Source organism: Gambusia affinis, linkage group LG21 (assembly GCF_019740435.1).
Source record: "Gambusia affinis linkage group LG21, SWU_Gaff_1.0, whole genome shotgun sequence".
NCBI lineage: Eukaryota > Metazoa > Chordata > Actinopteri > Cyprinodontiformes > Poeciliidae > Gambusia > Gambusia affinis.
The window spans coordinates 7,617,696-7,644,934 of record NC_057888.1 but is presented as its reverse complement, the minus strand read 5'-3'; the positions used below and the strand labels follow the sequence as shown (position 1 = coordinate 7,644,934).

General features: G+C 37.8%; 3 protein-coding genes across 3 annotated transcripts; 2 read left to right on the top strand and 1 right to left on the bottom strand.

The window, feature by feature from the left end:
* Window positions 1-8,606: 8,606 nt before the first annotated feature.
* On the top strand, window positions 8,607-14,521 carry LOC122824074 (regulator of G-protein signaling 20). The gene is made up of 5 exons (XM_044104277.1): window positions 8,607-8,819; window positions 10,516-10,676; window positions 12,629-12,712; window positions 12,796-13,030; window positions 13,497-14,521. The coding sequence occupies exons 1-5, from the start codon at window positions 8,607-8,609 to the stop codon at window positions 13,683-13,685; spliced, it is 882 nt and encodes a 293-aa protein (XP_043960212.1). The 3' UTR covers window positions 13,686-14,521.
* Window positions 14,522-15,722: 1,201 nt separating this feature from the next.
* Window positions 15,723-19,342, bottom strand: lypla1 (lysophospholipase 1). Its single transcript, XM_044104276.1, has 10 exons — window positions 19,015-19,342; window positions 18,825-18,856; window positions 18,657-18,722; window positions 18,500-18,547; window positions 17,480-17,550; window positions 17,322-17,395; window positions 16,689-16,790; window positions 16,252-16,428; window positions 16,109-16,164; window positions 15,723-15,986 (listed from the first exon to the last, which is right to left on the bottom strand). The coding sequence occupies exons 1-10, from the start codon at window positions 19,081-19,083 to the stop codon at window positions 15,941-15,943; spliced, it is 741 nt and encodes a 246-aa protein (XP_043960211.1). The 5' UTR covers window positions 19,084-19,342; the 3' UTR covers window positions 15,723-15,940.
* An 819-nt stretch (window positions 19,343-20,161) lies between these two features.
* Window positions 20,162-22,057, top strand: mrpl15 (mitochondrial ribosomal protein L15). Its single transcript, XM_044105521.1, is given in 5 exon segments — window positions 20,162-20,356; window positions 20,485-20,642; window positions 21,132-21,251; window positions 21,620-21,798; window positions 21,885-22,057. Coding segments are annotated over 5 exon segments (735 nt in total). The 5' UTR covers window positions 20,162-20,251.
* Window positions 22,058-27,239: the final 5,182 nt, after the last annotated feature.

Here is a 27,239-nt window from a genome sequence, read left to right as displayed (position 1 = left end):
AATTTTTTACATTTTTTGCATTGTGTCATTTCCTATCATTCTGTTTCTTCTTACTGCATATTTTCGTATTTTATTGGACAATGGTGTTATACATGATCTTCTTTTATATTACCTATATTTATCTTCTCATCTAGTCTTATTATTTTGAATCGTTATATTTTATTCTTTCCTGTTGTCCCATCGTACTTATCTTGTTGTGTTTTTTCTTTATTTCGAACCGCATAAATACATTTCAAAAATACGTCTGTGTAACATCTGTCCATCTAATAAATCTTGCAGCTGTAAAGTTGTATATTTCAACCAATTTATTTGTGATAAAAATGTTCATTTTTGCTGCAAATCCCCTCCACCAAAAAAAATCTCCAACGCTAAAAGCTTATTAAATCTGAGTGCATTTTTGATTCACTTCAATTACCTGTGTTGCGTAATGTTTCCATATAACACCTTAGTTACATTTTCTCGACCGCCATTAGTTACAAAAGCCAAATTAGCCTTTTCTCTGATGCAACAATCCTTCTGCACTCCGCTGGAAACTCGCACAGTGGCACCTCACTGTGCAGATCACTGAGTTGAGCCTCTGCTCTCAACATTCGCATCCATTACTGTCCAAATCGGGCTGAGATTTAATACATTTATCATATTTTAACATTTCATTGGACCACAGGTGATAATCAGTTCAAAAACAGTTTTAATACCTTGCCTTTGGAGGAAGAAAATAATATTCTGCACAAGTTTGCACAGAAGTATCTGGCAGTCCTGAGAAATTATTCAGTGTCCAGGAACATTGTACAAAAAGTCAGGGAACATACATTTTTAATTCAGGTTCTGAATGAGAAATAACCAAGTAATGTTTCACTCCCCAGTGAAATTCATCAACCTCCTGGCTGCAAAGAAGGATATAATGAACTTTATTCTTTCTGCATCAAACTAAAAGGCAGCTGCTCCCAAACTGTGTACGTTTATAAAGAACGTAGGAGAAAACAAATGAATTCGCCCCTGAAGTGTTCATTTAATCCAAATGAAAGCTGCAGCTGCTGGGTTCTGAGTTTCTTTCTGTCCTTCTGATCTTTTGATCTCTTTGAAATCAAGGCAGACAAAGATTTGGGTAATTCTAGAAATTACCACCAATTCACTCACAGAGTATTGCTTAGTGTGCAACTAAAATCAACTTAAGTTCAAAAATCAAGAACAGATCAATCTGTTTTATATGCTGGGATCATTTATTGGAAAGCTAAAATAAATCAAACTGAGTTTTACTTTCATATGATGTTGATTTGGTAGCTTTCAATGAAATAAGACGAATCAGTCGGAACTGCACTCATTAAATAACACTTAGAGATGACAGTTGCTCTATGTTCATTGCGTCTTTCTTTTTCCTCTTTTTTGTTCCTTCATTTCTCTTTGTGTGTGTTTCTTTCATCATTTCTTTCTTGCTTTCAAATTTTTCTTTCTCTCTTTCTTATTTCCTTCCTTCTTGTCAATCTGTTAGGCTTCCTTTCTCCATTTTCATTCATTCTGCAGTTGTTAAGTCTCAAATTATTGTGTGATGAAGTGCAATGCTTCCTAAATTTCATTTTTTTCTACATTCTCTATGTCTTGTGAGTTAGTTCTCAGATGTAAACAACCTGTCTTTTATATTGTAAATGATTCACAGATCTTATTTAACACTGTCAGAAACACCCATCCATTCTCTATATACCAAGGGTGGGCACTCCTGGTCCTCGAGGGCCAGTGTCCTGCAACTCTTAAATGTCTCCCTGGTCCAACACACCTGAATCCAATAGCTGAATCACCTCCCATGTGTAGTCATGTTATCCAGAGACCTGCTAATGACCTCATTATTTGACTCACGTGTGTTGAAGTAGAGATACATCTAAAAGTTGCAGGACACCGGCCCTCGAGGACCGAGAGTGCCCACCCCTGCTATATACCCAATCATCCTTGCAGGGGATGCCAACATCCAGCTGCCAACCCAGGTACAAGCACAAACTTGCCCCTAAGGGCAAATTAGTTAAACCAATCAACCCAACAGTCATGTTTTTTGGACTGTGGAGGCTACTACCCTGTGAGAAACCAAACACATGCACACGGAGAACATGCAAACTCCATGAAGAAAGATCCCAGGCTGGTATTTGGATCCAGAGTCATATTTTTGCAAGGTCCCAATTGTGCAGTTCCAACAAAAGCAATCCTCTATAATTCCATAAATCCAAGAGAACATGAGTGTGACCAACTGTGGATTAGTGGGAAGAGAAGTCGTTTTGTAATCCAAAGGTTTTGGGTTTGACTCCAGCTTCCTCCTGCTTTTGATGTGTTGCTGTGCAAAACACTCAACCCCAAGCTGCCCACCAATCTGGGTATCAGTGAATGTGACTTGATGAATGTGGAACTCTAGAGCCAAGTTCTGTGAATAGACGGTATAACTAGAAATTGCATATAATTCAGTCAATTTTTTATTATTTATTGCAATAAACTGCTCATAATATCAGGATATTTAGAACTGATCGCTGACTTACAGTTAACTCCGAGCTCTGAACTGGAGCTGGGAGCAGTAACTTCCTCCAGTTTCCACCAGTTACCTGGCAACAGCTCCGTGCCCTGAATTATTTGGTTTGCTCGTGTTCACAAGCAAATTGGAGTTTTTACACTTTGATTTCTGAACCAATTAAACAAATGAGGAATTATGTGTTAACAGGTGAGATTAAGAGCTACCTGCTTGGAGGCAGACAATGAATCAGCTTCTGGATACAGGCTTGTTTCTGAGATGCTTCTGTCTTCTTGCTAAACTCTCCAAGCAAAAATACAAGTCTATGTGTTTACATATTGGAAACTCATGAAAACATACAGATGAGCTGAAGATATTTCTGTTTATTAATCCAGAAATTTTTTTATCAGCATAGCTAAAATGCTTTCTATTGACCTTTTTAAGCTCATTCAAAATTTAGTAGCTGATCATTATAAGTGAAAAATGTTTTTGTGTGTTAGCTTGACTTGAATCTTTGAAAATCAGCTTTAGTTTAAGAAAGTATTAAAGAAAAAGAAAGATTGAAAGAAGGTCTGGCTCAGAACAAAAAGAACTGTATTTTGTAATTTCATTTTTCATTTCACAGATCTTGCTTATTGATCAACTTAACTTTACCCCCTTTTATTATAATTCATGTATAGCTAATAAATTTAGCTAGGTGATAGACCAACACAAGGTAATCATAAAGTGGAAGGACATCAATGCTTTCACAGTTTCTTATGAATATAAATAGAAAAACTGCAGTGTGACTTTGGATTCAGCTTTCTGATGCAGTTGCAAGTTTTCTTTATTCTTCTTCACAAAATAGCTCAATCTCTGTCAGACTGGATGGGAAGCGTCTGTGATCAATAATTTTAAAGTCTTATCACAGATTCTCAATTTGGTTTAAATCTAGACTTTGATTAGGCCATTTAAACACATAAAATCATAGTTCTGTATTAGTTGTGCTCAAAGTCTTCAAGTTTTTTTATCAACCCCCTAGGTTTTTATTAACTTTGACCAGTTTCTCTGTCTGAAATGATGATGAAATGAGGTGTTTTGCATATAAACCAAAATGCTTTTATCTGGCCGGATAACCTTGTTCCGTGGGTTTGTGGATAGATTTCTTAAAATAATGTTCTTTTTCTTGCCTCTTGTTCATAAAGCCCATATTTACATAGGGTTTTTGTTTCCACTTTTTTCCAATGATGATGTAAATGATGTAAAAGATGTTCAAAAATGGGTTTTTATTTTGGTGGATCAGAATAAAAGGGAGCTGAAAACAAATGCATGTCATTTTTAAAAAAAAATTTTTATTTATAATAAAAATGTTAAACCATGTCTCCCTTTCCTTGAATCACAAATTGTTTTGGGGGATTTTAATCACATAAAATACCTGATGTCCAAGCCGTCAGCAGTGGCTAAAACCAACTGCTGGCTCAGCATCCAAACATGTTGTGCCTCAGAGAGTCTCTCGCCCTCCTTTTTCACTCAACAACAGTCCAGCATGGGCAACTGAGCTTTTTCATCCAGAAACATATTTTTTTAAACGTTTGAACGATTGAAAAACAGTCCTCCTGTTGCTCAGAGAAAAACTCTGTTAATAAATTCACAGTGTTAACCTCCGCTTTAAATCACGATCGAAAAAGATGAGTGAGAAACAATTACTTCTGAGGCAGAAATTAATGACTTTAAATGAATGGAGCAGCAGACTTGAAAAACATGGACCATAATATTCAGAGCACACATTTTCCGAGCTCAATCTGCGAGGAGGAGTCGCAGCAGACAGTCGAGTTGTTGATTTACTCCCAGTGTGTTTTTGGAGGGCTTCAGGCTTTTAAACTGACACCATGTTGAATAAAACAGTTAAACCTAGAGTTTCCTGCTTGAATCTGTATGGAGAGATTAAAAGTCTCGTTCAGGTGCTGATATGTTCCAGCTGTAGATCACAGTAACAGTTAGCTCACTAGAGAGCAGGGTTCATTAAAGAAGCAATCCCTCCGTAAGATTACTGCAGCTACAAGACGCATGATTTATTTAGTGTTTGAGGGGGCTTCTCCATATTGAATTTGTTATACAGCTGGATCACACATACAGCGTGGGGGAAGAGACGGACATACCTCCTCTTCTCCTGCAATCTCCATTGCTGCATTCGCAACTTTAGCTGAAGTGGATAATCACATTTTACAAGACGCAACCCCCAATGAAACTCCAGCACACAAATCAGAAGTGCTCCCAAATTGATTAGCTTTTCTCCCGCCTGTGTCTGTACAAGATAGCGTACTTCTGCCTGCGCTGCTGCAGTGACATGTATAGATCTTGTTCTGGTCAGATTGTGCAGTGCCTCACTCGAGAGATGCCAGCTGCTGCATAAAAACAACCCCCAGAAAATAATTCAGCGCTTTTGAGTTGTGCAGGCAGTTTGAGAGAAAGCAGTGAGGGATGTGGCTGTAAAACCAAAATTAGGCGGTCTATTTTTCTTCTGGGAATTTAAAATCTGTGCGACTTTAGGGTTTTACATAGACATAAATTGCTATTCAAGCCCTTGTTCTGTCTGAACATTTCAAACTTTGGCTGGGCCTGCCAATGAATAAATTAAATTAAACAGGAGCACTGCAGTGGAGGCAACACTTTTAGTCATAAAGGTCCAAACGTTCTCATAGACATAATTCTTGCTCTAGAAATATTGAAGGTGAAGGTTGTGACATCCAGAAGATGTGCATCACATCCACCGAAAATATATACAATACCAAAGGCCTTGAGACACAGGCCAGTATGAGATTTTCAGGACTTTTGGATACCCCAGTAAAATGGTACAGCACAAAAAAATGAAAAAGAAAATTCATAACATAATCTAATCAGATTATGTTATGAATCTGATTAGATTCATAACATAATCTGATTATGTTAGATTTAATTTCAGTTTTAATCAGTTTTAATTAAAAAACAAAGGAAGCAGTTTTGCACACTAGAAGCAAAAGTGCAACATTTTAATTCTTATTTGCAGTATTTGTTTAGTCATCTATTTGCAGCTGTGGAACATAACCCAAAATTATTCATGGGAAACCATAGTTTATCTAAAATATTTGAAAGAAATTGCAACTTGGGAAGCTGAAAAGCAATTCTACTTTGTTGTCGTTTGTACAGCAGCCAATCCAAGAGCGCTATTTAGTTTCCTTGGCAGTGATTGGCTGAACCCTCAAGACAGGTGAGGAGGAAGACTGTGGATTTTAGCTTCCCTTGTTGTGATAAGAAATTTCCACTGTACATGTTAATGTATATTAACTATTAAAACATGCAGTTAAAAGTGCTTTAGAGGGGGTTTCAACTATTTGTAAATTTTAGTTATTTGTGGTTCCTAAACCCCATATATATCAGAAGTCTACTGTATAAACATGAGTAAAAAAGCATTCGTCCCTTTAATCTTTCATGAATTTCATGGTGGCAAGTATTTCAAAATTTATCTTTCTTGAGGATTTATCTTGTAATCACTTGAAAAGAGTGGTCTTCTTTCAGCCAGCTGACCAGCAGGCAAAGGGTGGGAGAAGGGTTGTGAGAGGTGAGTATCTGTGTTGCCGCCAGAGAAAACACCTGTTGCCTTTGCCCTTTCTGAATATCTGACTTCAGCTATGACCAGGCATCTGCCTTGTCATAAGATAGTAATTTTAACAAAAATTACCAAATGAATATTTTTGCTTTGCTTTACTTTTGACATCATAAACTGTTGCTTCTCTTTAAGAGGCTGGAACTCTTAGACTGCTAATAATTACCAAATAATTCCATAGTCATAACAGTAAACACCTTTCTCCAACCCTGTAGAAGAAGGCCCAAATGTCTTCTAAATCCAAAAACAAACCACAACTCAGGACTGGGTGGATGTAGGACCTTTTGGCAAAGGGACTGGAAATGATCCCAAACAGCACAGAGAAAAACTTACAGCTCAAGCAGCCTGGAAGCTGCAGGGACCAATGCAGACATATTCACTAGAATCTACTCAAAATACAGAATGCATGATGAAAAGCACAAATACACCATGCAAAATCTTTGACCTACGATGAACTCATGAATCATCTCCGTATAAAAAGCCTCTGAAATTCAAGGAGCAAACTAAGCACATCTCGTAACAGACACTTTGCAAATAACCAGCTTTACACAGTCTTTGTTCCAACAGCTGGTTGAAAAGATACGATGCATTGTTGTTATTTTTTAGCTAAATCTTTGAAAAAGATGAACAATTGGTACATACAAAAGCAATTTCAGTTCTAACAAAATAGAAAGAAATTGTGAGCTGAAAACCTGGCATACAACAGTAGATGATCAACTAAAGGAAGATACATCCCTCAGGCCCCGAGTTGGATGGCTAAATTAATTTTTTCCTGTTTCTTAAAGGCATACTTGCAAAATTAATCCGACCTAGATAGTTATTTTATATCTTACACTTTGTCTTTATTCCTTCACTGATCTATTATTTTTATTTCTAAACGCACACTGCTCAATATGCCAAGACATTTGGGTGAGAGAACTGAAAAATGAGCAAAAAAAAAATAAAAACCCAACCAAATCTTTAACAAAAATGTGGAAATACCTATTAATAAAGACCACTGCAAAAAGCTTCCTGGAAAGTTTGGCTCCTACGAGGAGATATTATAGTTGGTAAAACTTTTTATAGTGAGCAGAGATTAAATTACTAGCTGTAGTTGTTGTAGTATTCAGAGCAACACATGGTCCTCAGTGGAAGGTATGTAATGTATTTCTAAAGTTCATGTATATGGATTACCATTAAAATGAAATACTGATGCAGAGCTTTTCAATTTAATCGCAGTTTCAGGGAGTTAATTTACTGCAAAACAGTTTTTAAAACGTTGCACATACCGACTATGAGATCAATTTATCTCTAAAATCAATGTTTCTCTACTTCTCTCTGAATGGAGATGAGTCTTGAGGATTATACAGAAAGCCACTTTGACTGTTTCTATAAATCTGTTTCTGTTTGCTCAAAGGTCTTATTAATACAAGTTTAGTTTTACATACAGACATATACATATATACATATACATTTCTTGGATTACTTTTTAATAAATGAGTTAACTCAATAACAAATAAATATTAATATGTAAGATATAAGATAGATATAGGCCTACATTACATAACAAATCACAAAATAACACAATAAATTAATAAACAATTTGATTATTTATATTATTTGTTAAATACATAAAAATAAGCATGGAAACAAATGTTAAATAAAAAAATTAAATAAATTTTTTTTTGTTTTATTGTCAATGTTTCAATACACTGTAAATTATTATGTAATTTACACTGTAACTATTGTAAATGTTGCTTGTATTGTAAACGTATTATTATTATTATTATTATTATTATTATTATTATTATTATTATTATTATTATTATTATTATTATTATTATTATTAACAATAATATCCGTTTGTTCAAGGAGTCCCACGAACAAATTAAGTATTTAAAGGTGGACTTTAATGATAAAAATGATATATAGATAAATAAACAACTAAATAAATAAATACATAAACATTATTTTAAATGCTAAAACTGCCTTTTTAGTTTTATGTTTAACAAATTAATTATCATGCAATTAATACATTATTTACCTATTTCTCTTATTATGTTTGTAATTAACTTCTATACATACAGAAGCTGTTTATATAGATATTTATTATATTACGGTCTTCGTTAGATTGTAGAAGTTTTTGCCTTCGATATTACAACGAACTTGATTTAATTTTGCTTGGATGGATCTCTACTGCCCCCTGGCGGAGATAAGGTTCAGCCACACCAGGAGAGGCGGAGACGCAGATGGAGATGCTGGACGGAGGATTTTCCAGATGTTCGACAGAATTGAGCCTTGACATGCAAAATGTGTTGGTATTTGAAAGAAATATTATCAGCTTGAGAGGTTCAGAACCATATCGAGTTGCAAAAGCTCTCCTCCAATAAAAAAATCTATTATTTATTTGAAACTATAACACATTTGCTTCTTTCCAGTTAAATTATAATCAGCATCTGTTGCTTATTTTTCCAGAAAGATTTCTGATTAGTGTTGGAGTCATAAGCCTTGACTTGGGTCATGAAGAAGTCTTGCAGGATCTCTGTTTGTTCCCGTGGCTTCAACAGATCGTGTTGTGGCCGTGCCTGCATGCATGTGGTTGCAGAGAAATCTTTTTCACACTTCCAAGGAACGCATGCGCGGAGAGGAAACCAACTGGTTTGTGTCAAGTCGGAGGCAGACGGATGTGATCGAGCTGAAAATCACCTGTATTCTGGCATTCATGGTGACACAGTAAGTAATCGATTTATTGGATTGTTTCCCCCCCTCCCTTCCCCTGTAACATGATCACGTTTAAGAAGATTATCGCATTTACGCTTTTTTAAACAAAAATATAACGCGGATCATTCAGGAGCATCTTTTTCTGGATGTTCCAGCATCCATATAAATATTCCTGAATTATTCATCATGACTTCTGTGTAATCGTCGCTAATTAAACCGACTTAGTCCTTTTCAGATTTTATTTGTCAGGGCTATTTGCCTAAAAGAGAAACACAAGAGGGAGGAAAGCAACATCTTATCAGCCTTTCTGATCAAATGATTTCATTGTATTTCTATAAATGGCCGCTCGCTTTGGGCTGAGAGCTATGCTTGTGTGTGCCATCACGCGTGCGTATCCTCCCGAGGATGCAACTGATGGATGCGATCTCTGCGGTCCAAGGAGTGACGCCGAGCCGCTGTCATAACCGCTCTCTGACAGAGAGGAGGGGAGCTGCTCCTCATGCTGGGATTCTTCTTAGATTTTTTTTTCTTTTAAATTTCAGTTTAATCGAGTTTGCTTTGGATGCATCTAGCATTAGTATCCTTTCCACTTTGCACTAAGATGTCTTAACAGAACCTAAAAAGCTGCACAGAAAATGGCACTGAATGTCAAAATGTATTCTATAAAATGCATCTCCTGTAACAGGTGGAGACAAATATAAGTTATTCTCAATAAATTCTCAAAAATGTTGGAATATCATTGAAAAGGTAATTCAGTTAAAATGTAACTCAGATGGTACTCAGTGTAGTATGCTTTTTAAATATGTCAGACCATTTAACTAATTTACTGTTAGTTTTAAAAAAGAGACAAAGAATAAAGGAGATAAAGAAGCAACTGGGTTTAAGCATATTTTTAGAGGACTGTTGTGCCAAATTTCACCCACCACACCCAAGACTGAAGAGATCTTACAAAATACCGGGGAACATTTCCAGAAGTTGGTAACCTACCAAAATTATGCCAAGAGCCAACCAGTGACTCGTCCTGAGAGTTACAAATGAACCATTTAAAGCTCCCCAGACTTTACTTACCTCTGGTAAGGGCAGGGTTCCCGATTCAATAACAGGAGAGCGACTGGGGGAAAAACACATCCATGGAAAAGTTGTAAGGACAGAGCCACGGCTGAACAAAGTCTGAAAAGAAAACTAATACTCAAATGGCCATCGCCAATTGGATGATCTTCAAGATTTTAGGGAAACATTCTATGAACTGAGAAGACAAAAAATTTACTTTTAGGAAAACATGGATGTGGATAAATCTTATAAAAACTAGCACATCATTTCAGAAGAAGATCATCATGTCTACAGTCAAACATCTTGGTGGTGGTACCATGATGGTCAGGAGCTGCACATAGTCAACAGAACCACAAATTTGACTCTAGCAGAAAGTCCAGCACTTAGTTCATGAGAACTACAATTCAAAGCACATCAGTGCATCTACCCTGAATTCAAAAGGCAAAACGAAGAAACATGAGCAGGAGACAAAAATAATTAAACTAGACGAATCTCAAACAGGGCTGCACAGTGGCGCAGTTGGTAGCACTGTTGCCTTGCAGCAAGAAGGTCCTGGGTTCGATTCCCAGCCCAGGGTCTCTCTGCTCTTTGTGCTTTTACCATCTTCCAGTGAAAGCTCCAACCTCCCTCTAACTTTGTGGTGTTCCTCTGCTTGCAGTCCATGGGCTCAGAGCGGGCGGAGATGCGCAAGAGACAGATGCAGGTTCATCAGGAAGCAGCTGCCAGTGTCCTCCAAGCGCGCCACAAAATGGGAAACACCCCCACCAACGCTTCAAACGCCTGCTGCTTCTGCTGGTGCTGCTGCTGTAGCTGCTCCTGGTAACCGACACACACCACCATTGGAACTAGCAGCCAATGCCAGACTAATGCTGGAAACCATTTTTGTGTACTAGTTTTATTGCAATCCGTTTGCCTTGCAGATGAATGTAACTACATTATTCAGACTTTTGGGATAGACCGACAAAGAGTAGCATAGGACTGTGAAATGGAAGAGAAATTATACTTGGGTTTTAATACTTTTGGAGCTAAAAAGCTGAAAAAGTGTTATGCATATGAGTTCAGCTTCAGACATCTGAAGAAATATAACCCTACAGCATGACACCTCCACCACCATCCTCCATTGTGAGCATGGTGTTCTTTTCTTTACAATGAGCAGTGCCTTTTTTCCAGTCATAAATACTGAAAAGTTCCAGTCTTGCTCCTCCAGACCATAAAACATTCTCCAGCAAAGTTTGGGGAGATGTTAGCCACGACCGGATGGTTTCTTTAGAAGGAAAAAGTTCCATAGTTCAGCCCTACTTCTTAGGGTTGAAAGATCGCACTCAACCTCACCCTTCCTCCCAGAACAACAGGACCTCAGTGGTCACACGCAGAGCTGTCTCCGGGGATTTAACCTGTTTTGCAGTTATCCCTGGCTGACTCGAGCTTCCTCTGGGAGCAGCCACCCTAATGCACTTCACAGGAGATGAGTAATTCATTTTTATCTCTACTTGTATATGAATTTGGTTTTAATCATTGCACAGCAGCCACATTCCCAGTTGGGATGGCTCGCAGGGGACTCTCACCTGAACCAATTACTCCGGGGCCAGCTGCTGTAATAGAAGCGGCGAATTGCTTTTAATTATGCACAGGTGAGACCCACAGGGGCAACAAGGTAGTTGACGCATTTTATTATTGACGCAGGTGGTCCCAGCGGATCGGCGTGAACCTGCCATACGTGCTGAATCAGTTTGAATGAGGAACAAACATCAGTTTGTCCACGCAATTCCAGATAAATATCTGACTGCGTAAATGTTTTAAGATGCTTGCTTTCACTTTGCATCAGGGGAGTCAGACCTGATGCAAAAATAAAATTTCAGAGTGTTCTTGATCTGTCGTTCAGAATCAAAACTCATTGGCCAAGATTGTGTGCACAATGGAGGAATTTGACTTTGTCTACAAGAGCTGACTTAATAAAATAATGGATAAAAGAAATAATATATGTATAAAGGTATTCATAGACAATTTTTATATAGAAAGAATGAAAGAATTAAATGAAGAAAAAGAGAAAGATCAAAAGAAGGAAAAGAAGAATAGATGTGGGAGTGCAAAGATTCTTATTTTGGTTCACAGCAGTGGCTGACTTCTCTGGCTGTACAGTGTTCATTGTGTTCTTCAGAGAGACAATCTGGGGGAAGAAACTGTCTCTGTGGCTACTAATTTTCACAAATACAGCCCTGAAACCCTGAGCTCTAGATAAAGATTCAAACTGTTTGTATCCAGGATGTGCGGGTTCTGTAGGGATGCTAACCATCTTTCTCCTGGCTCTGTACCTGTACTGTAATACAATTGCTAGGTGGAGTTCTGGACTGAAAATAAGTGAAATAGTAGTCAAAGTCCAGCGATGGGACTTTATGTGACAAGCCAGCACAAAGCGCATAACTGTTAAGTGAAAGGAAAATAGAATGCGATATTCAACATTTGTTTTTTGCAAGATTGCTCAAGTTTGGTCTGATTGGATGGAGAATAATCCTAACTCTAACCCTATCAACCACGTATCATTAATCAATTTTAGGTTTCTGGGTCAAATGAAAAAGAAAATTGAAGGAGCTAAAGGTTTATAAATACTTCAGTGAGGTCATTATAAAGTCTGTCTGCTTTGAAGCAATATCTTGGGAAATTACTCAAGATGTTAGTCAACATTCTTGGTTTTACAAACAAAAAGATGGGATTAAATATTCCTGCTGTTGTTTTGACTGCTCAGACATAACACATCCTCTCAATCATTTCAGCTTGACTGTTAGAGGTGACGAAGAAACCATACAGAGGTCAACATTTGAGCAGCAGCCAGAAGGAAACTCCAATTGTGAAGAAAGGTAACTCCCACTGCCCTCCTCTAAAAATGACTTTAGGAAAGCCAAACTATCTTTGCAAAACGAATTCTTCATTTATTCCTCAGCCCAAAACCCACTGCGGACGAAGCTCGCTCCTGGGCGGTGTCGTTTGAGAAGCTGATGAAAAGTGCAGCTGGGCGAAGCTGCTTCAGGCAGTTCCTGAGGACGGAGTTCAGCGAAGAGAACATGATGTTCTGGCTTGCTTGCGAGGATCTGAAAAAAGAGACGAATAAGACTGTGGTGGAGGAGAAAGTCCGCCAAATATACGAGGACTTCATCTCCATTCTGTCCCCAAAAGAGGTGAGACAAAGTCGATCAAGTCAGAGAAGAGGTGTAATCCTGTTAAATTTAGCAACAAATTTTGTCATGAAATAGTGGACAAAATGAATCATCTAAAGAGGTAATAATGTTATTTGATTTGGTTGGGATTAATGTGCCCTCTGCCTTGCTGTTTTTATTCTAATATACATTAAAGTTTGAAGGATTTCCTCCAACTGAACATCTGTTCTTGAACATTTTTACATCAGAGCATGATGTATTGATTTTTGAGATCTTTTAGCCTATTTCATTCTGTTCGATTTTCATAATTCCCTCATTTTGCAGGTAAATAAGTAAACAGGGAAGGGTGTGGTTAGTGAACTTGAACAAAACAATGTAGTTTAGGAAGTCTTTTTACCCTAATAAATCATTTGAAAAGAAACAAAAACTTTTTGACTTTCCTTATACGTCGTTTAACTCAGCATCTCACCATTTCCTTGCCCTACAGGTCAGCTTGGACTCCCGAGTACGAGAGGTGATAAACCGCAACATGCTGGAGCCGACCTCATGCACATTCGACGACGCTCAGCAGCAGATCTACACGTTGATGCAGAGAGACTCGTACCCTCGCTACATAAACTCGCCAGCGTACACAGATCTACTGAACAGCTTGGAGGAGCCTCCTCCCGAGCCATAAACTCTCTCCACTGCCACACCGTTAGCTTTTCAGCGCATGCATCCCCCCCAAACACACACATACTGAAACAAAAGGAGGAGCTTTTGTGTAAAAAGTCAGAGACCTGCTATTTAGAGAAAGACAGACAGGAAAATGAACCCAGCTGAAAGCCAGTCTTTATCCAGCTGATAACTGCTGTTTATTTCCGCATGATTAGTGGATTTCCTAATCGTTCAGAGCAACCAAGAACAAAAGCTAGGTTTGGCATCTGTTACTGTATTTGTTCAGAAAACATATCTATATTTTTATACATATATAAGTATATATAAATATATTCCCTAGCGCTTGACATTGCACTTTTCTACCTTATTTAAAGCGGGAAAGCATGTATCTGTGAGCACTGCATTTGTATTTAGGTATATTGTGAGCCTTAATGCATATTCAGTTCTTGTAGAAACTTGTAGGTTTTATTTAAATGTACCTTAGGAAGAAAGGAAAGTGCCTTGGATCAACATCTTCTACACAAGCACCTTTTAGTCCGACGTGAACGGTGCGACAATGACTTCACATGTTGGTGCTTTCAGCTCTTCTCAAAGATATATATATGAAAGGTTTTTACAACTCGATGAGCTGATACCCAGAGATCGATCTTGTCTGCGTGTTTCAAAACTGTGATATTAGTTATATATTTAATTTCAACAGAACAGGGAAAAATATGCTGAATACATGACCATGAACACTGATATATTTATGTACGATTAAAAAAAATAAGGGGAATTTGTGTGAAATAGCTATTTGAATTCTCACAAATTAAATAAAGCACAATCATTTGTTCTTGTTCTCATTTGATATGAGCATTCATTAAATGTTTTGCGAATTCTTTATTGGGTTGCCTTAGTGACCTATTTGCACCCCTTAACCAGCTAGATATACAGAAGCTTATATGAATGCGTTATGTGCATCTGTACGGTTAATCTGGTGCTTTTTATTATTTATTTTCATGTTTTTTTTTTCAAAATTTAAATGGACTCCCTCTACTTTTTGGTTAAATCTCACTCTAGCAAGTTGCACCATGGTCAGATGGATTTTGTTGCCATCAACAAGCATGTAATGTAATTCTGCCGGATATTTGACCACTCTTCTTGGCAGAATCAGCCGAGCTGATTTAAATTAGCATGTTTACTGTGAGAGCTTCAGTTATTGGGTTGAGGTCTGGGCTAAGCTAGTTAGCCTATTTGATCTCATTAAAAAAAATAACAGCCTGGATGCGTCTTTGGACTGATTATCCTTCTGGATCACCAAACTTACCGCCACAAAACAACAGTGTTAGATTTGGCTTTAAATGTAACAGAGTATTTCACTCTTTATTAGCAACAAAACCAATTGAATCAGCTCTAAATCAAAATCTATAATATCTGAACTTCAAAAACTCAGCATGGACTTTCCTAAAATAAATATGGTTCTTAAGCGGCTTGTGATTAACAAATACAAGTCTATGTTAAAACTTATAGAGAATCTGAAAGCCAAAAAAAGTAGTAGTGAAATGACCCCTTCTTTACTCTGTAATGCGTGCACATTTATCTGTCAGTTTGTAGTCACCAACACCAAAAATAGCAATAAAACAGTGCGGCAAATCAAAAGTAACTGGCATGATCCGAAAGCAAAATAATGTAATTTTTTTTTTTATCTTTAGAAAAAGAAAAACATCAGGAAAATGTGAGTTCTGTCTTTGATACCTCTCCGGATTGGGCTCAAACCCTCCTGCAATTTACTTTCAGTAGGATTCAAAAATACTCCCTGTCAAGGGAAATGCAACATATTTTTACCATTTGTTGCAGACTTGAGAACAGAAGACTGTTCTCAAGAAACAGTCTTTGCAAAACGAATTCTTCATTTATTCCTCAGACCAAAACCCACTGCGGACGAAGCTCGGCACATCAAGGAAAATCTGAACCATCCAGAAAATGCCTGATTACAGTATCTCTACAAAACGGCAATTTTGCTAAAGCAACTCGTGCAGCTAAAGGGATATGTCGCTCATAAATACACTTATTTGAATTACAAAAGCTTTTATTAATTTTTTTTTTTTTTACAACAGGCCATTTATTGTGAGAGTGTCAGTATTAAACTTCAAAGTTTAGCCCTAGTTATTATAATACATAGAGTTCCTGCAAAAATGGCTCGTCTCAGTGGCAACATGCTTTGCGATCAAGCAGCTAACGTTCCTCTACAGTAACACTGAGTGGAGCTCCAGAGGAGATGCAGCATTGTCTCAGTCAGGCCTTTCCGCAGGCTAACAGGAAACCCGGGGTCTCTCTGGGCCTATGGAGCAGCAGCACACATTTACTGTCAGGTACAGTTCATGGTCGTAAGTCCACCAAATCTTAGAGGAGTCGAGACCAAAGGACTCGGACAGCACTGAGTCAGTGAGAGGCCCCACTCACTGGTCGCTGATAGCGGGAAGCTGCTTCTCTATGAACCGCTTGACATCGATCATTTCCTGCAGAGGAACAAAAAGATGCAGAATATAACGCCAACTGAATGAGAGGTGTTACTGCTTCTCAGAGAGGACTGCCTGCAGACTGACCTCTGGACAGGCACTGTGAGGTAGACCGCGATACGATTTAAAGGTGACGTTGGCCGGGTTGATGAGGCTTTTCATCTTCTCCGCCGTCTGGGTGCCGAACATAAACGGGACGAGGGGATCGGAATCCCCGTGGCACTGGAGGACATGCATGTCCTTGTTAGCACTGTTGGCAGCCGCCTGAGAATAGAAGAGATTAGGATTGTTTTTATGATCCGATTATGACAGATTATGAGCAGAAAGGGAATATCCCTGCAGCATGGTTTCATTAAAGGGACGGTTCAGAAAAAAAAAAAAGAAGTGGCTTACGTGCTCATTTTTAAGAAAATTTACTGTCAAGATCATGTTCTGCTTGTTGTGCCTGCTACACTCACTATTACTGATTTCTGATGCTGCATTTAAATGAAGCTGTAAATGTAGAGGTGCTGTTGGTTTTCTACCTCAGGGAAGGATTTACGGAGGGGAAGCCAACAGCTCAGCGCGACCACACCGGCAAGCTTCTGCTGAGATGTCAGAGCCGTGTACAGAGACAAAGCCCCACCCTGAGAAAAACGAACCCAAAAAAATCTGTAATTTCTATTTGATTAAATTCACCCACAGAGACAACAAACATCCATGAAGGGAGGAGAAGCTGTGTCAAAGGTCAAATAAAAAGATGCAGATATTATGGTAGACGTCAGTGGATGGATAGAAAGTTTAAATAATGCAATGGGTAAAAAAAAAAAAAAAGAAAAAAAAAGTCTGGTGGTACAAATATATTCCCATACTTTTCCAAGTGTATGTATTCTTTTTAATCAATAAAGTAATTTGTTTCACCAGAAATCAACAAAGACAACCTGGTAGTTACTGAAATTTGTTTTGAGTTTCCACTAGATTCACTATGAAAATAAAAATATTTTCATAGTGAATCTGTGGAAGCTATGCAAGCTTCCACAAATAATCTATGTTCCGCAGAAAAATCTATGAACACTGAACCACAAAATTGATGGGGTGCAGTTATTGTCGATCGCATACTTGTGGAAAACCAGGAGCCTAAATAACACTCTCACACTTTCTAAAAATGAAACGCCTACCTGCGAAAATCCACCCAGGAGAATTCTGTGTGAAGGTATCCCATTCTTCACTTCTTGATCTATCATAGCTTTAACTGCACAACAAAATAGAAAAAAAACAACTACCTTATTATCAGAAGATATGGGAGTAAAGTTTTTCAACCATTATTTAAACTTACCGTTTTCAGATGCTCTCTTGATACCAGTCTCGTCTTCAATGGCCTCTGGACTCAGCCCGTAAATATCAAACCTATAAATGGTGGAATAAGCATCAGAATCACTATGAAGTAGGGATACACAAATATTAGAATATGATTCATCTCTTCTTCATAATTTTCATAACTAGAAAATTATGAAGAAGCATATTTTCTGTTTATACATGACATATGAAGAAGCACAAAAGGCTTTAACAGCTTCTAGAAAAAAATCAACTTAATACACAAAGAAATTGCAGTTTTAATTAAGCTAATCCTTCTACTTACTAATAATTCATTTATATAATTTATCAATACAGTTAAATGAGAGTTTCATACATATTTTGTCTGGATTTTTCTTTTGTTGTTGTTAAAAAGCAAAACTGTGTAACAATTGCTTTTTCACACAAATGTTGTCACCACATCCGTTTCTGGTATAATCCATTCTCTCAAATACACAGTTATTTTAATTTAATCTCATAAAAAATAAAAGTCTTCTGTTGAAAATTTTACACATCAATATTTTGAAGATTTTTTTTAAAAGACCGTGAGCAATAATGCAGGTTTTGAAAGGAGTGAAGAAATTTGCTTTAATTCTTTTTAGTTGAATTTATGAATAGCAACCTGATCTGGATCAACACCTGCAAAATTTTAGTCAATTTGTAGATTTTCATTGATCCTTTTGAACGTTATTTACATATAATTGCTCAATTTTTCCACTCAAAAAATATGGTGATGACAAAAAATATCAGGGGGAAGTAAAGTATTTCACTGTAATCTATAATTCTAAAAAAGTAAACTAAGTCGGCAGGTAAAAAAAACATAGCTGACAATCAGTGATCAAAAATATGCCCAATTTCAAATTGGTGCACCTCCTAAAATGGACCCATGGAAAGTCAATCTGCACTTTTCATACCATTAAATAAAAACAAACATTAACATTCTGGAACTCTAAATCTCTTCAAAAATAAATACATAATAATAAAAATCAATCTGGGGCCTCACCATGCAGGCATGGACATCCTCATGTTCAGAGAAACAGGCATTGCAGGACTGCAGGTTCAGACATGTTTGCAAGAATTAATGAGAGTTGCAGAGCAAATGAAAGTACTGAATATATTAAAGGCATAATTTGCTCTACAAACACACCAGGAGGACTTACGCATGTGGACAGATGTATTTCACATGAGGTATTCGAATGCCTTCAAATGCCTCTGCCCATCCATGCCTGTAAAATTTGAAACAATAACAAACAAATCAAGCAGAAGCACCGTTAGCTTATCTTTAACACCAATTATTCTGAGTCTGATAAGAAAGCAGGAATACTTACCCAGTATCACCAAGGCCATGCAGAAAAATGACCTATAAATCAGAACATGCACGTCTGTAAACATGAGGTAGAGACTGGCAGCTGTCAAATCTTCAGCAGCTTCTGTTCTTTAACTCTTTAAAGGCAGCAGCTGGGGATTTGACCGACTTTAAATAGAAAGTTTGCTCTCTGAAACGACTCTATTACTCACCGCCGCAGTGGCTTTCCGGGCAGCAGGCACGATGGCAGGTAAAGGCGCTGACATGTTGTTACCGCACATACAGCGCTGAGGCAGCCACAATTTAGTCGATCTCGGCTAACCACTGACACTAAGCAGGTGTTTAGCAGGTAATACAAACTATAACTGAGGAGAATATTTTAACTGAGGAAACTGGTGAAAGGTACTCGGCTTCCTTTTGCCAACAGAAACCCTAAATTTTCTTTTCTGGAAGTTGAATGCCGTGACAAGACAAACGGTCGGCTGTCTCTCCAGAAGCTACCAGGACGCTGTTTTCCAACTGACTGGGCTGTTTTAGTCCCGCCCCCGGAGCTACCTGATTGGTTATTAACTGATCCTCTTTAGCAATACAAGTTATTCATTGGTTCTGGTCAAACCGAGTTAAGTCCTCTGCTGAATAAACACCAACTACACCTAAAAAATAATGGCACTGAATACATTTGATGGGCATATACTACTACTACTACTACTACTACTACTACTACTACTACTACTACTACTACTACTACTACTACTAATAATAATAATAATAATAATAATAATAATAATAATAATAATAATAATAATAATAATAATAATAATAATAATAACGACACAACAGTTTACATCGTGTTTTATGTTTACATGATGAAAATATAGAACAACGTTATATTGGCATAATAAAGGAAAGTTACCAAAGGGTTTAAATACAGATTACAATTATTGATGTTTCATATGTTTTTACCACAAGGGGATTTAAAATAGGCTGCCTCCTATCCGTAGGTCTAGTTGTCCTACGGATAGGCGATTAATAATAATAATAATTTATAATATTTTATTTCATTTCAAATCTTTACATTTATTTGCCTATTCATCTTTGTAATTGTTGGCGTGGCTGTACTATCTTTTTAATGACTGAACATGACTTTAACAAGATCTGGCTGGCGCCTCCTTGTGGCAGCATTCCTGCAGTATTCGTTCGTATCCACGACAGCAACTTATTTTATGTCTTACTGAATTTGAGCCACTGTTTAACAGCATAATATTTTAGTTTCTAAGTATGTGCTTTGTACAGCTTGGTTTTGTGGAGGCCTTGAACGAGGCAGAGTTTGAGTGACATGCTTTTAATTTGAAACAACCTATGGCTCTAAAGAACAATCACATCCGCTGCCATGTTGTCACGTGATCTTGTGTCCTTGGTTTGCTAACTTGACATGTGAGCAGCAGAAACATGTCTTTCCCTAAAATACCCGGCGGTAAAGCACTAGACGTTTTGCAAAATCTACCGAGAATAACTTTAGCAAATTTACGTCCTGAACCAGGAGCAAGGAAGAATGTACGCTTTATTTTCCTTTTCTTTATTGTGGCTACCGTTAGCAGCTAATATGCTACAATAATAGCATAACATTTGCTTGCTTTATAAGGCAGTGCATCAGCTAATCTAAAGCCGTTGTTATTTTGCAGGAAAAGCGGCGGGGCAGAGGACAGCACGGAGGTAACAGGAGCGGGAGAGGCCACAAAGGAGAGCGGCAGAGAGGGACCAGACCTCGGTTGGGGTTCGAAGGGGGACAGACCCCCTTCTACTTGAGAATTCCTAAATATGGCTTCAATGAAGGCCACAGGTAAACAAAATACACTGTTTCGTGACTTGGTTAAGTTCAATATTAGGGACACAGAAAATGCTAATAGACTCTGAGTATGATTTGCTAAAAATAAACCGATTGCTCTCAAGGTGAGCGGAATCGACCGATCGTTAGCATGTCGTGTTTTTTTTTTTTTTTTTTTTTTGTTATATCACAAAGTAACTTAGCGGCTGAGATTTTCTTTAAGAGTAACAAGTGGTATTGCTAATATCATGAAGGACATTCAGCATACACAGTTTGTTTGGAAAGTCTGCATTCACTCTCCCTGGTGACTCATGCTTACTCGAAAACTGATTATCAGCTCTATAAACCATTTCAAGTCTTTTGACTATGGAAATGTCATTGTTCATATCGGAATTAATATTAAGCAGCCAATAAGCTCTGGTTTTCATTAAGGTTGTGTTTAATCATTCTTGAACCAACAGTATCAGGTGTAATAAGTACATTTCTGTTGTTGTTCCTTACAAGTCGCCGTCCACAATACCAGCCTTTAACGTTGAAAAGACTGCAGTACTTGATTGATTTGGGTCGATTCATTGTCAATGTACTGCAGCTGGAGGTTTTCTAGAAAGTATTGACTCAGAGAAGGTGAATATAAACGCACACCACAGATTTACAATTTTTATTTGATAATTAATTTACATTGATTTAAAATCAGCGGTTTTTAAATCATTGACAAATATATGCTACTTTGTTTGGGTTCGTGACATAAAAACCCAGTAAATGACATTCAAATTTTTATTTGATCCATGAAAATGGGATGAATAGTTTTACAAAACAATGGATCTTAAGCAAGATCACATCAACAGTTTTAATATATTCAGCTAAATGAATATATATTCAATAACGACACAACAGTTTACATCGTGTTTTATGTTTACATGATGAAAACATAGAAACCTAACATAGACTTATATTGGCATAATAAGGAAAGTTACCAAAGGGTTTAAATACAGATTACAATTATTGATGTTGTCTTTCCAGTTCATATCTATTTAACGTTTCTTTCAGGGTTCTGACATTTTTGCTGCAAAAATCAACATTGAGGTTCAGAGAGCAACTGAAGGAGCCATAGCTGCTATCGAACGGAACGGCGGCATCATCACCAACAGCTTCTACGATCCCATAAGTCTCGGTAAATAAACAATAATAATGCAGCTAATTAATCGCAGTATTTATTTTTTTTAATGAAAGGCATGCCGATGTATTATATTTTCACAGGAATCCTTATCAAGCCCGTCCCGTTCTTCATGAGGGGGCAGCCGATCCCGAAGCGGATGCTGCCAGGAGAGGACATGGTCCCGTATTACATGAGTGCTGAAAACCGGGGTTACTTAGCAGATCCGGAAGAAATCCAGCGATATTTCCATGCTGGCCATGAGGAAGGATGTTGAAACCAACCGATGAGAAACTACTGCAATATTACTCCTCATAGGTGTTCACATGGTTAAGCTGTTATTTTATATGCCCGAATTAAACATTGTCTCAAAAATTATGCTGATCCCATCTGGAGTTATTTTTGTGACTCTGAACACTCTTGTGTCCCGGCAAAGCTGCATGATGGAAGGAACGTGAACTGTAACAGGTGAGGGGGAAATAAGGAAAATAAGATAACTCAAAGAATGAAAACAGGAAACAGATGCCTGGTGATGTGTGTTACTTGTGAAATGGCTTTTCATAGGGGCCCTACAAGGGGGAGTTTGAAATTAGTCATATGCAGCTGTATCCTGGAGTAGACGTTCAAAAGATTCATCTGGCCCCTCTAAACTCAGCCCCCACCCCACATGCACATACACACCTTTTTTTATTGAAGACAATCACAGCGGTAACATTTTAGATATGAAGACAGTTTATTCAGTTAGCCAAATTACATCATGTGTATTTTAATAGTCTACATCTTGATAATACTGTTTTGTTTTTAATGACTCCATGGGGTTGAAATGTCAAACTATAAATAACTTGGTATTTTACGCAGAAGTTTTATCAAAGGAAGCATGCAGTGCCCTGCCAAACTTTATTTATACATGTATAATTACATATTTAAAGGGGTTTTATTGATATTTCAGATGATAGACCAACAAATTAATTTTGAAGTGAATGCAAAATTTAGATTTAATATACCATACTTGGTGGTGCAGTTGGTACACTATTGTCTAGCAGCAAAACGTTCCTGGGTTCAGATCCTGGCCTTGGGTCTTTCTTCATGGACTTTTCATGTTGGATATTCCAGCTTCCCACACTGTAAAATTATGGGTGTTTGGTTACTTGGTCTCTAAATTGTCCTTATATTTCATTATGTTTATGCGTAATTGTTTGTTCTTGTGATGGATTGGTGATATGTGCATGTTAAGCCTCACCTTTTGCTCAATAACCACTGGAGATGGGCTCAAGTTCCTTGGCAGGTATAGGCAATGGTTCCTGATGTCACAAATTCAATTTCAGTGCAACCAACTACTTTCGTAAGATGTTTACTTGGTTAGAGTCCACTCATGCAATTCAAAAGAAGAAGCCAAGAGGCACTGGTCTGTACTCTTCAAATCTACAGGAGTCATAAAAACAAAGTGCCAAAAATGAAGTTATTGCTGATAGAAAACCAAAAGAAGTAATGGTTGTAGTTTTCCATTCAAACAGGAAGCGTGAAAGAAGGGGCTCTATCAGATGAGACCAAATTATGATTATTTTGGTTGACATACAAACCATTTTTAATGATGGAAAACTTAACACACCATCTCTAAGGGAACACACGGTGTGTCTCCTTTTCTTCAGCAGGGAAAGGGAACAGAGTTAATGGGAAAATGAATGAAGGTAAACACAGTAAACACCTGTTAGAAGTTTCAAAATACTCCAGACTGGGAAGGAGGTTCACTAGAGGACAAATTGAAAAATACTTTATTTTACAACAACTTTAAATATAGTCATGGAATGATTTGGACTTAAACATATTGTGAGGCTGATTCACCCAAAGTCTGGATCAAAATCCAATTCAGAGTTTTTTTCACAGATGCTTTACATCCAATCTAACTGAGTTTGAGCTACTTTTTCTCTACATCAGTGTTATTCTACTCCAGACCTGATGTCCTTGGTCCAACATGAGTCACCTGGCAAAATTACTTTCCTTTGATCTCATTATTTGACTCAGATTTTTTGAACCAAAATGCATCTAAAAGTTGCAGAATACCAGACCTTGAGAACTCTACATAGTCTGTATTTGGGGGCTGTAATTTTTGGGTCTTTTAATCCTTATATGCCTCTTTTAAATTAAATCAAGATCTCCAAAGTGAGTTTCATGACATAAGACAGTTTGTACTATGGGAAATGGTAAATATCAGACCGTCTGAGTCAAAGGTCTCACTTTGATGACTATGCTTGTGGTTCCCTGAGTGTTTTCCTGAGTCCAAACTATCCAATAAGCTTCACAGGTCGAGCATAGACACACACACACACACGCACGCACGCACACACACACACACACACAGTGAGCCCCGCCAGGAAAAACCAGCCCAAATCCTTATAGCATAATACTTTAAATAAATCACGCCACAGGAAAGAAACAGCACAATCATTGTTTATGGCAGAGCTGCGGCGCTTATCTTCAAAGCAGCAGATCCTTTTGAATTTGTATCAGGTCTCAGACGAGCAGCAGCAGCAGAAAGAGAGGAGTGACTGAGGCACAAACATTAATCCAGAGGGCCTGCAAGAAAACAAGGGGAGAAATGGATGCTATTAATTCACTTTGGCCACAATAGATTTGTTAGCTTCTTTCAGGCGCGTCCTCCGTATAATCCAATGTCTGAGTCTAACCAGTTCACACGTTTTTAATTAAACATGCAGCAGAAGCAGCAGCAGGGCCAGACTGCTGCCACGAACGAGCCATTTAGGACGGATTGTCTCACAGGTCTGAGACCAGTTTCGGTTAATAATTAGGTCTAATTAGAACTAAATGTGACGCTGCTGTTTGCTGGCATGTGGAATCGAGCCCAGGCTCTGATTCGTGAGAGCTGGGATCTTAACCTACCACCGAGCCTCAATCAGTGCGTGGACAATAAAACACTCTGTAGCTCTCCTCAGTTCAGCAGATAAAGACTCTTATCAGAGCTGAATACAGTTCCTAATTTACAAAGAATAGGGCTGTTTCTGAGGCATGAGTAGAGCTTTGAACTGATTACAGCTTGAGGTGGAAAGGAGCTAGACTGATGATTGATGGCTGGGTGCAGGCATGAATCACAGTTCTGAGCTGACTTAACAGGAACATGCACACTGGTACCAGATAACGTATTATTAGTCTACAATTACTACCAACATAGTGTTTTTTTTTAGAAGAAAACCTGCAACACCACAATCATTTTACAGTCCAGACAATAAGTTTAAGTTACTTAAACTTTTTAAAGTTACTTAAAAAGTTTAAATAACTTTTTAAGAGGTTTTTCTATTGTCACACTGAACCTAATCCTAATCCATTTAAAGTCTCATCCTTTTCTATTGTTCTTTGCTAATAATGACTGAAATGCTTGTTTTTAAATTGTATTTTTATTACTTTAATTTCCACCAGGAAATTTCCACTAGCGTGCAATTTATTGCTCAATGGAAATGGTTGCTTCTGTGTTAAGATGCTACGTTTCCCACCAGGTTTTGCTTTGCTTTGCTGTTTTTTATGTATATTTTGTAGCATTTATTTACAATAATCAGACAGGAAATGAGCAGAGAGAGAAGGCCTCCTTAAATGTGACGTCCACTCTTCTTCTACACCAAATAGCACTAGTAAGTTTGACATTAGCACCAGCACTTTTGACAGATTAGTTAAAACTGGATACATTTTTAAATATATCCTAACAAACTTTACACACCATAAACTAAACACGGCCAAGATGTGCTGATTACCAGAAATAACTGCTCTTTTAACACTCTTAACTTGCAAGTTTCACAAAATTTTACTAAATAAGCTAAGGAGAATTAAATAAATAATGTTAGAAGTTGTGAATTTTTTAACATTATGCAGAAGCTCAATAAAAAAATTTTCATTATTTTGTCAACTATTACACTTTCTAAAATTTATTTTTACAGTTTAGCGTTTCAGTTTTCCATGCTCTTAAGGACTAATAAAGCATGCACTTTGCCCAACCTCGTAATAAGTCTGACTCTGAGCTTTGACTGAAGTTCGACCTGCATCCTATTTCTGCTCAGGGCTGGGAGGGGCATCATTGTATTCTGATAATGTTTCCATGTTTGCACCATGTAATCCTCTCAGTATGTCTGATGTTTAAGGCTGGACCGGACCAGGCCGGGCCTGGCAGGGTGCTGTTTACACAGGGGTGTGTGGAGGCTCACACTCACCTCTGTGGGTCTCAGGTCAGCTCCGCTCAACCTGCTCAAACATGGAATGGAGTGTATCTTGATGCTGACCTGCTGAGTCCATACAATACAGCACAAAGCAACACATTCCCCATGCTGCGAAGATCATAGTTACCTGAGACAACACTGTTATATCCTCTTCACACCTTTATGAAACAATGCAGCTCTTTATGAATGACTCATTGTCATGAGACGGAGTTGGAATACAGAGCTTCATTAGAGGGACCTTTCCACATCCCTCTCCAGAAGAGGCTCGTCAACATGGAAGATCTTGCAGTTGTGTTAGCTCGATATCCGTGATGGAACAAAAAAGAGGTGGAGAATTAAAATATTTCAGCTGCTTCTGCTTCATCCTTTTTGAAAACAAAACCACAAATCTTTTCCCCCCAAAGCTGTAAAAATTTGTCTCATAGATCCAAAGCAAGTTGCTCCCTTCATGCGGCTGCAGCAGGAGCGCTCACCTCCACCTGTGCACAGCCTGAACATCACTGATGGCAAAGAGAAGACAGAGAGGAGCGTCCCATATATGAGTTCTGTCCAACACAATAGCACATTGTTAATAGAACAATCCCCATTCAGAAAGCACAGTATCCATTGAGCACAAGCACTCCGCTTGTTTGGATATGAGACAATGCTCTGATACCTGATTCACAATCAAATGATTGGGTTTTATTTTTTGAAAAAAACAGGAGCAGAGGACAAGTTAAAGGAATTATGTGTAAATAAGGTAATTAAAGTTTGTATAACCTGCAGATCCACTCGCTGAGATGGCTTGTTAAGAATAAAAGTTCTCAAAGTATTCTACGAGTTAATGAGCCATAATAAAGAGCCAGTAAGTCCAGGCAGTTAGTAAATCGAGCCATGTCAAGTCATCAACACACTCCACAAGGAGTTGGCTGCTTAGAAGGTTACCTGCAAATATATTAATGTAAGGTTAAGTGGAAGGAAAAAGTGTTGTAGACAATAGGGGAGGTTTTCTTTCACTTTCCTGTAGGACTTTGTACCTTTCCACACTTCCAAAAAAAAAAATGAATAGCTGCTTTAGTGACCAAGGAATCACTGTTCTTGATTGACCAGTAAACTGTCCTGACTTAAACTAAAATTTTCTGAAACTGATAATTGGGGTTCAATTAGCTGTAAGCCAAAGTAACGAAAATGAACAAACATAAATATTTGAGATGAATCACTGTGTATATGAGTGTATATGAGTTTTATCTTTTGAATTGA

Bases quoted from the DNA above. Each gene is read 5' to 3' on its own strand.
- LOC122824074 (XM_044104277.1), top strand. From the start codon at position 8,607: ATGAAGAAGTCTTGCAGGATCTCTGTTTGTTCCCGTGGCTTCAACAGA. The intron at 8,820-10,515 runs GTAAGTAATCGA...CTCTGCTTGCAG, and splicing joins CTGGCATTCATGGTGACACA to TCCATGGGCTCAGAGCGGGC. The intron at 12,713-12,795 runs GTAACTCCCACT...TTTATTCCTCAG, and splicing joins AACTCCAATTGTGAAGAAAG to CCCAAAACCCACTGCGGACG.
- lypla1 (XM_044104276.1), bottom strand. From the start codon at position 19,083: ATGTGCGGTAACAACATGTCAGCGCCTTTACCTGCCATCGTGCCTGCT. The intron at 17,396-17,479 runs GTAAGTTTAAAT...TTTGTTGTGCAG, and splicing joins CAAGAGAGCATCTGAAAACG to TTAAAGCTATGATAGATCAA. The intron at 16,429-16,688 runs GTAGAAAACCAA...TTCTATTCTCAG, and splicing joins TCCGTAAATCCTTCCCTGAG to GCGGCTGCCAACAGTGCTAA.